This window comes from Brienomyrus brachyistius, chromosome 1 (genome assembly GCF_023856365.1).
Source record: "Brienomyrus brachyistius isolate T26 chromosome 1, BBRACH_0.4, whole genome shotgun sequence".
Lineage (NCBI taxonomy): Eukaryota > Metazoa > Chordata > Actinopteri > Osteoglossiformes > Mormyridae > Brienomyrus > Brienomyrus brachyistius.
The window spans coordinates 2,312,825-2,322,937 of record NC_064533.1 but is presented as its reverse complement, the minus strand read 5'-3'; the positions used below and the strand labels follow the sequence as shown (position 1 = coordinate 2,322,937).

Genomic DNA, 10,113 nt, shown 5'->3' with positions numbered 1-10,113 from the left:
TGAAACACAAAATACAACCGGCATATTGTGAAACACACAGCGAACAGCGCGAAACAAAATAAAAAGCAGTAGAAACAAAAAATATATACAAAAGTAAAATGGTAGGATGGACAAACGCAGTCTTTAATCGCCATATGGTCAAATGAACAGATCCAGTGGGATTTAGGTGACACGACTCGAAATAAAAAAATATTTGCCGTAATAGCAAGCCACTTGGAAGAAATGAAGCACACGCGAAACACCAAATAATGTCGCTTGAAAATAAAAAAAAGGACTACAGGAAAGTGAAGGATCATAATAACATGTTTAAGTTCAGCGAAAGAAATACTGCGCCGCGCTTTGTGATGTCAGTCAGGGGCGGTCACTGATGATGTCATTTTGCGCCGGTACTAGTTTTTACGACAGTGGAAAACCGACACAAAAGAAGTACCATACTTTTGGCACTTTATGAAAGTACCGAAAGTACGGTACCTGGTGCGGTGGAAAAGCGCCCTTTGTTGGTTTGACGTGGGACATCGCAGTGTAAAAAAAAATCGACCAAACCAAGTTCACATTCCTTCCATGTAGACACAAGAGAACAGTTTGAAAAAAAGTATTCTGTGACACCTTTAAGTGAATTGAAGTGGCTAAACTGACTGAATAGTACAGGCTTTGAAAGTACTGCAGATAGGTAACCGACACGTGTAACTTCCCCGCGTTTGCGCGTAACGTGGGTCCGTGTTATTGTGCGTTAAGATCGGAACTTTTGAGGTACTTTAGAAGAGCAGCCTGTCAGTCTGCGCCTCCTCGTCTTCATTCGCCGTTGCCATCGTCATCCCTCGGTTTGCCCGGCGCCCCAGTGGTGTCAGGAGTAGGATGTCAGAAGCGGCCACACTGGCGCTGCTGTAGCGGATGCATCGCAGCATCTTCAAGCAGGTGCCCTGCAGCCTAGCAGACCTGCAGGCTTCGGTGAAGCGGCGAAATGAGACAGGCGACGGCTGGGGCTGTGGCATCAAGAGGCACCGGCTGCGCTGTTACCCACAAGCCTCCCCCAAGCTAATAAGTTAATAGATGTGCTTAGTACTACTTTATTTTTCTCTTCTATATAATGTTTAAGGGGCGTTAATGTAATTAGAACGCTATGAAGTTGGGATTGAGACATGATTTTTGCTGAAAGCAATTTGTAGTGTCCTATTTTAACAAAACTCACCCTATTGTATTATATTATTGTTTTATATAATATTACTATTATATTAGGTCTATATATAAACGATTAATCGATAAATCGTCGGATTGATCGGTAGATTATTGATATAATCGATAGTGACTAATAGAGACTAATTGCGGTCTGGTAGATGTTCTCATCGGTGTATGAAAATAACGTTTATTATAATGTGATTACTTGGACTAATCCCTGTGAAGGCCTATTCTCCTAATTCATAATTATACGGAAATGAAAGTCGGAGTGTTATAACTAGCTGGTAGATACTGAAGTGTACAGAGAAAATGATCCAAGGTATGTTCGGATGTATATTTAGAAAGCTATAAACTCAATGCCAATTAGACCATGAGTTATCAAGCTATATAATATTGTCATCGTTGGTTTGGTTGAAAGTAATGCATTTCCATTAGCTGCTTATATGAAAACAGTCGCGGTGATCGGGAATTTAAATAATGGGATGGAACGGTGTCTGGTTCATTTTAATTAGTCGGTTTCCCTGTCTGACAGGAGACACTGGCAAACCGCCGGCAATTGCACGATAAGAGCACTAGATGGCACAATCGGACTTTTTGTGGTTGAAGTCAATGGATGGATAGTTTTGAACAGCGCTGAAAAATCAATCGTGTCCGCGAGTCAAACTGCTTCTCTTTTGGCAAATGCGAAATTTCAGCCAACGCCCCAGTCGGCGTTAAACAGACGCTTGAATCTACACCTATCATAATAGACGCTTTTTAATGCAAATCGGAGAGTATGAATATATAAAACGGAAATTTATTTCCTTCCGCAAATACAGGTCTCCTTAATATTAATAATTCCGTTTTTTTCTGTTAAACTAGCAACATTTTTACTTGTTGAGAGCCCAGTGCTAGTATTTTTTTCCTTATGGATCTCATTCCGCAATGGAATAACCACTGTTAATCAGTACCAGTAATTCTCTACAAAGTAGCGTGTTAATTTTAGAGGCTTAATCATATCTCCATAAAATACTGATGCTCTGAAGTTATTTTTTAACGTTGACAAGTTGCGGTATCGTGCAAAGCGACGGAGCCCCCGGGCTGATGGAGCTCCCGGCCGGCGGAGGTGCGCCGTGGAGAGTGAGGAGACCAATCAGGGCCGGTGGGAGTATTTTGTGAGTCACTTGCGCGCTGCTGCTCCGTAAGCGCTGTTCCTTTCAGCACCGACTGGAGCGGAGTTCAGGACCGATAGCAGCGGGGCTCAACCCTCAGGACCGCAGGTACTACCGTAGTGCATCTTCTGTTTTTGTTTTTCATCCTTTATCCTTATTGATGTGATACTATGAGTTGGTTTTTGCAGGTGGTGCTGGTGGAGTTTCCCATTTCGATTTATCTGCATGTGTCCGTCGTGGCCCGTCTACTTGTGCGCCACACGACGCTCTCAACTTTAAAATCATATCGGATTGCTTTCTGACGAATTTATCCAACACTTGCCAGTTAAAGAGTGACAAAGCAAGAGGGGAAATCTTAATGGTCGCCACGGCGGACTTAAATGTTTAATACTGTAGTTTTATAGTCTGCCTACATCACAGGAGAAAGTGCTGAGCTCCACAAGGAAGTTCCCTCGCATAAAAGCGAAGGAATGCGCTCAAATTGGGAATTTCTACAACAAGCGCCCCTTTAAACAGCTTTTATTTATTTAAACGCGCTCAATTAAGCATTCGTGAAAGAATAGATTTTTTAAAACATATTTAAGCTGTATTTAAATGATGTACTTTATATATCATTTGATACTTTATATATTCTTAAATGTCACGTTTGTCTTTATTCTGCTTTAGTATTTTACCTACGTTACCAAAACGTTAAAAATAAATTAAACAACTTCAACGAATCTTGCAATATATTAAAATGCTTTCTTGATATCGTACCTGCGCAAATCTTAAAGACGTAGCGCTTAGTATGAGCGCCGAAATAAGGCCGCGGCTCTGTTATTATGGGACTGCCGATGGTTTTAATTAGGCGGTTGTATTCCTGTGCATGGGCGGCGGTGGCATCCTTGCATCCATTTATCGCTGAGAAGTAGCGGGCATTTCACAGAGGGATATAACATATTGCAGGGGAGTTTGTTACCGCGCAGCTGTTCATTAGCAGGCGCGATATCATGCCTTTTGTGAGCATTTATAACAGATTTATCAACTACAGTTATAAATATCTCTACCTCTCCGATCTGCCACATGTAGCGCAATGTCGTATTTAACAGTTTCGAGAGCCTGGGGGCTTGGGAGGGGGGAGCGAGTTTTCCCACAGTGCGGAGAGCCGAAATAAATCAGTTTCTGAAAAGAGCAAGATTATCCCCCGAGAGCTGTTACTTTGCGGACAAATAATAGAATCAACAGCAGAAGATGAAACAGCTTGACACTTTCCAATTCGCGTAAATTAAAAAGAGAGATGAGGCTGACCTCCAGCGCTGAAGTACTACGGCGCTCTGCCAGGCATCTGTCCTGGAGGCTGCCTGCAATTTCACCGTCACCCCAGCCAGTTTGTGTAGTGCAGGTTTCCAAATTAAACAATATAATACATGTCTGTTGTGTTTATCTTAAAAAATAGCCCAATAAGTTTAAAAGATTGCAATATTTTAAAAGATAAAATTCTTCCTGAAATTTAAACGACTAAATACTACGTAGAACGTTTTATTTTTGCCTTAATATGAAACAATGTCATTAAAACCGCCCTGAAAGTGTGATATTGTGAAAACGGCAAATTTCCCGCAAATCTCATATGAAAAACTACATATACATGTTGACGATCGCCTGACGTGAACCCGGCGCTTGGCGCAGGAAGCACGGGCAGTGCGGGGCTAATTTACCGTGGGGAGACCCCTGGGGGGGGTTGGTGGTGGCTGGAGCGCGCCGTCGCCACTGCTGTCGTGGTGGCTGCGCGGTGTCACCGCCAAAGGCGGCGTTTGGCTGAGCTGCCCCCCTCCCGCAAGACCTCTCTTATATGCGCTGTTATAAATGGGAATATTGCTTCGTGCTTCCTTTCTATGCGTTTCTGATTATTTCTGTATATATTTATATTTTTGTAGAGATGTCATGAGGTTCCTTAAACGCCCATCTATCCGGCTATTTTTTAGGGTACCGGTTTATGTTCATGTGTACATTTTTATTTAGTGGTCTTTCCCGCTGCACTGTTCATAGACACAAACCCTGTTCGCAGTACCGCGGAATCACCGCTTCTTAGTTAAGTTGAAAAACAAGCACATTTTATGAAAAGCTGTCATACTGTATAATCGCCCCTTTGGAGTATAGGTAAGAAAGAAAAATTCCATCATCGGCTGCCTTGCGGACTCCTGAAATAATAAGGGTCTTGCCGCATGTGTTAGATCAACAGTAAATTGCCTTGGTTTTTTGCTGGACGAAGGCAGCTGCTGGACCCACGTCTCGGTGCGCCGGCAGGCGGGGGCTGCCAGACCGCCAGCTGCACTTTGAATTGGACGTTTCCCAACCGGGGGTCCCTCGCGATCTGCCTGTTCCTGGCACCGCCTTAATAAACCTGCGAGCGGCGCCCTAACGCGCGCTTGGATATAGGCGTACGAAGCGTTGTGTACTCTCCGGGTCTTTAATTTTAGTATCACTCTGAAAATATCTGCAACATATTTAGTCAAATAACAGCAAATAGTTTTAAAAAGCCATGGAAAAGTACCCCTATCTCATCCAACCAAGAGATGTCTGGAAGTCTGACACCTGGAAGAACAATGACAAATATCTAAATTATGCAGGTCGGCACGTTGTTATTCTCAAACGTTATTTTATCTGTGAATTAATGTCCCTTTAGGATTTGTGGAAGGTTTTGTAAGAACAGTCAGTATTAACGGGAATCTTAATACTGATCTATTCAAATTAGCTGTACCTTTATCTGGAGACACGGAAAAACACATTGGGTGGCTATTTTAAATGGCAATCTTCACTTTCACGCGTGGATGAACGTGGTGGTTCGAAAGGTGCTTTTGTAGTGTAGTCTGAGGGACGTTTTGATTTACACCAGTAGGAAGTGCAGCGTATCGGGAACAAAAGACCGTGACATGTGTTGACACGAAGAGCACCCTTTAACAAACCGTAATGATAAATGTCACAGCAGTTGGGAGTCGGGGACAGGGATGAGAAGGAGTGTGTGTGGAGATCACCTGATAGCTGGCACCTCCTGTCTCGTGGCTTATGGTTTGAGACCGGAGGCTGTGTGTGGCTTTAGTGTCCCCGCCACATGTTTGCTGGGGATTTCTCCAGGTGCTCAAGGTAGTGCTGGTAAATTGGCCTTATAGGAAGGCAGATGGCCAGCAGGCCGTCGTCCCACCAAGGCTGTGACCAGTGCTTAATGGGATGGCCCCAGAGAGCCAGGAATCTAACATGGGTAAGTGGCTGCAGGAAATGGATGCATCAGCACTGTGTTGCCAGCATATTATGGGGATCCTCTTAGTGATAAGATAAAACCAAGATTAAATTTAGAAAAAACAATAACATTATCGTACTGTCCCTGAGCATCAGGCTTCGTGTGTTTTGGGGTCAGACTTATGATAACCCTACATGTTTTTTGAAGTCGGCCACTCATAGAAGCTCCTTTGTTGATCTGTTGATGTTCTTTCTCGGGTGAGTATGTCTGTATAGGCTCTTGGTGTCTGGAGTAGAGGAAGCAACGCATCTGCTTTTGTCTGCTCCCGGTCAGGAGTTCTAGGAGGTGACATTTCGGGTTACCAGCTCTGCACTTAGGCATCTGTGTCTTCCCCTCCCAGGTCTGCACTCCTGCTCTCCTCCTTCTTGAAATGCGAGCCACGTGCGGCTGGGACGTAATAAAGGTCCAGGCTCGCCCTCCCAGGAGCTCGGAGCACGCGGCCGGATGCTGATGTAGAGCGCGGCGCTGATGGTCCACCGGCGGACCGTCGCCTGCTGCTTTCACCCCGCGTCACGTCGAGACCCCACCCTGCCCCCGAGTTTGCATCCTGCCCCCTTTCGCCATGGCGAGGGCCGCCAAGCGCAGATCCGTATCCTGCCAGTGCTTCTTCCTGCTGACGGCCAAGTGTTGCTGGCTTCTGACTTCCATGCAGAAGACGGAAGCCCAGGAGCATGCCCATTCCATCCGGTTGGACGGCGACATCGTCCTCGGTGGCCTCTTCCCCGTTCATGCCCGCGGCGACCGTGGTGTGCCATGTGGTGAGCTCAAGAAGGAGAAGGGCATCCACCGGCTGGAAGCCATGCTCTTTGCCATCGACCAGATCAACAAGGATCCAGACTTGCTGCCCAACATCACTCTGGGCGCCCGTGTCCTGGACACCTGCTCGCGGGACACCTACGCCCTGGAGCAGTCGCTCACCTTTGTACAGGCGCTCATCGAGAAGGACTCCTCTGATGTCCGCTGTGCCAACGGCGACCCACCCATCTTTGCCAAGCCAGACAAGATCGTGGGCGTCATCGGGGCTTCTGCCAGCTCTGTGTCTATCATGGTCGCGAACATCCTCCGGCTATTCAAGGTGAGTCTCCTTTCTGTTCCCCTGTCTCGTGATTCCTGTTCCCCTGTCTCGTGATTGCGAACGGTCTTGGTTCCTGTGCTGCAGGGCAGCAGCATGAAGAAGGAACCCAGGGGACCAGGCAGGGCGTTTCGGGCAGCTTCTGCTTCCTGTGTCGCCATCAAGCCCCCTGTACGTTTTTACTCTAAGACCACAGGGCTGTTTCTAAAAATAAGTGTGTCAGCCGGCATTCTGGGAGACGGAAGCCCAGCGTTCGATGGCACTTCTTTGACCCGCACGCTGTTTGGTGTTGGATCAGATAAAGTTCAGCTGTGACAACCAGTTAGAGAAGTCCTATTAAAAGCAGGTCTCACCTCGGCTGAGGCTGGGTGGCCGTCCGCTATCGGCCCCGTGAGTGCCAGAGGCGTGGCCTGCATTTAAATGAGATTGGCCGTGCACAGCTCGCTCGATGTTCTGCTGCACGACAAGCCGTGTCAAACACACGCTCCATGTGTGCTTATTAGCCGCGAGGGCCGTTTATATGCTCATTTTTGGTTTTTTAGTGACATGATGTAAAACGTTTTCCACAACATTCCCCTGCAGGTTGAGTTCGAATTTGCAACAGGAGCTTTTCAACCTGTGAGGTTCTTTCTCCATTTGTTACTCGCAAGCCTGGTGAGGAATTAGAACAATTAAGTCATTTACTCAGGAAATGAGATTGCATTTGATTATAGTCAGGTCCTTATTTACTGTTATGTTGCATTAATATTTAAACATCTGTTAGAAATTTGATAGATGGATGCTTTTGCTGGTAACTGAATACAGGCCACCACAGATGCCTCCCTGCGTGTGGAGCTCATTAAAGCCAGCAGACAACATGTGAACGGGAAAGATGAACCCAAAAATCCACATGAGAACAAGCCTGGAGCTGGTTGAAAATCATCACTGTGGCATTGGTGTGCCCCCTCTGGGTTTGTGGCCCCTAAGGTGTGGCCCCTGTCGGTGTGGCCTGGGATCAGGAGTATGGTGAAGGCCACACATTCAGTCAGTGGTGCACCAAAGTGGAAATTTTGGCCTATAGCAATAGCTGATATATTTTTCTCTAATTTTGGCTGATACCGATAACTGGGTAATCTCTGAGCTCCAAAAGTCTGTAATGAAACTGATGGTGACGTTACTTCTTAACATGAATGTGTCTAGCAACCACGTGATATAATGCAATGAGCGATGTGTCAGCAAAGTACTGCCAATTTGGGAGATTTCAATGAGCTTCCAAGAGGTAAATAAACCAAAGAACCCCCTCAACGTCCACTACGGAAAATGGCTTATTGTACAATGCATCTGCATTGTTTTAGTGGCTGTGTGTTTAGGTCTGGTGCTGCTAGCTTCCAGTATTAACCGAGGTATAAATATCAGCTGGCAGCATCGATCAATATTAATGCATTGACTGATGCCGATGTGTTTATTTTAAATAAACATGGACCGACAACCAATATGTTAACCAATATATTGTGCATGCTTTCCGATTGTTCTACATATCAGTACCAGAGTGTTCTACATATCAGTACCAGAGTGTTCTACATATCAGTACCAGAGTGTTCTACATATCAGTACCAGAATGTTCTAAATATTGGTACCAGAATGTTCTACATATCGGCAGACATGTATAGTATAAGGTGTGTAAATGTCCTAAAAGAATCTCAGCTCAGAAAGAGCTTTTCATAGTGTTACCACAGCCCTTTGATCTGTCGGTCCTTACCCTCGTAAACCGTTGGACAACTGATTCTGTATGATACTGCTTTACCTTTGGACAATGGAGTCCAGATAACTTCTGTGTTCTTCCTCATTCACTATATCTGTTCTGTGTCCATCCTCAATCTCAGTCTTCTCTAACATACACTATATCTGTTCTGTGTCCATCCTCAATCTCAGTCTTCTCTAACATACACTATATCTGTTCTGTGTCCATCCTCAATCTCAGTCTTCTCTAACATACACTATATCTGTTCTGTGTCCATCCTCAATCTCAGTCTTCTCTAACATACACTATATCTGTTCTGTGTTCATCCTCAATCTCAGTCTTCTCTAACATACACTATGTCTGTTCTGTGTCCATCTGGAGCCATTTCAATGCGTGTTTTATTGGGATGATATTTCCCTGTCTTACCTCATACCGATGCAAACAGGTTTATTGTGCTCTTAACATATTCATGTTCATTTGTGTTCTTATATTTCATGTTGCTGAGCTCACAGTCATATATGGTAGGAACTCCACTGCAGGTATTGGGCACCAGTCAGAGCAGCGAAGCGAGTTTATAAAAGTGTGATGAGGAAATGACCCAAGTAATGTCTTTCGAGTCAGTCCAACATTTCATGGTGCTTGAGTTTGTTGTTTTGAATGGTGTGCGCCCGCTGTCTCGGGTGCACCAGGGTAGAAAGGACAGTTATCGCTTTGTTTTTTTTTACTATCAGGACCACAGATTGAGTGTTTGTTTCTTTTTTCTTTAAAATGTTACAGTTCTGGTGTTCACCTCATAAATATTCATGAGCGAGCGAGGTTCAGCGTGCTTTAATTCTCAGTGATTGGTGGGTACAGAAGCGTATTGATCGTGATTGGAATCGCCACCCAGAAAGGTATTACTTCACCGATGATGAATATTCATAAGCACCTGCCTTCACGGCACATCTTCAAGTTCAGCAGTGTGAGGCTGTCACTTTGAACGCAAAGAATGCAGCTACTGATTCAGCACAGTTAGATTAGGCTGGCAGGCACTTGCATAAATAGCAAGGAGGTATAGTACAAGCAGGACGCATTTGGGACATTTTCGGGTCCATCGCCTGTCCCTGTTACCATTGTTTGCAAAGTAAACCAATTTCTTGTGTAACTCTCCTCTTTTAGAGCAGGAATGTAACAGGTATTCTTTAGTTAAACTTTTGAAAAGGATAATTCAAGAGCAAATTTCCTAAACTTTTTGTTTTTTGTTTTTGAGTTATTATCTAAAGTCTGGCTTCCTCATCATATTTTACATATTGTTGGCAACAAAAGCTCAGCCCTCATGTAATCCACTGAAGAACTTCCGTTAAATCTCCACTTAAGTTCACTTAAAGGATCTCAAAAATATATCTCCTGAACTGAGTCAGCCTTGGGCATTTGCTCTTCAGTTTGGGTGTAATATCATCATCTTTTTCGATTCTCTTCGGGTTTTGTGTCCTGGTCGTCACAGACCTTTGTGTTCACGTGAAGATGGGAAGATGGGATTGGCAGTTCAGGGGGTGATGGGAGGGCTCCTCAGAAGTGACATGCCACCCCCCTCGGTGCTGTTACCTCTGTTAATTTAACTGGAAAAATGCTCCACTGTGCTGCAGTCAGTGATCAGACTGCATTTAGCTAATTAAGAAAGAATAAGCCGTTCATTATAAGATTAGATTGCAACCCTGATTTTTTCTTTCTGAAATAAACA

General features: G+C 44.8%; 1 protein-coding gene across 2 annotated transcripts in view; it reads left to right on the top strand.

Annotated features, from left to right (window-relative positions):
- The first annotated feature begins 1,874 nt into the window (after window positions 1–1,874).
- LOC125750196 (metabotropic glutamate receptor 8-like) overlaps window positions 1,875–10,113 on the top strand; it is a 122,424-nt gene continuing 114,185 nt past the window's right edge. Inside the window, exons 1-2 of one of the 2 annotated variants that reach the window (XM_049027638.1) lie at window positions 1,875–2,435; window positions 5,942–6,676. In XM_049027638.1, the coding sequence (XP_048883595.1) occupies window positions 6,164–6,676 (513 nt within the window). In that variant the 5' untranslated portion in view covers window positions 1,875–2,435; window positions 5,942–6,163. The remainder of the gene's footprint in view (window positions 2,436–5,941; window positions 6,677–10,113) is intronic. The other variant, XM_049027647.1, reaches the window with a different exon arrangement.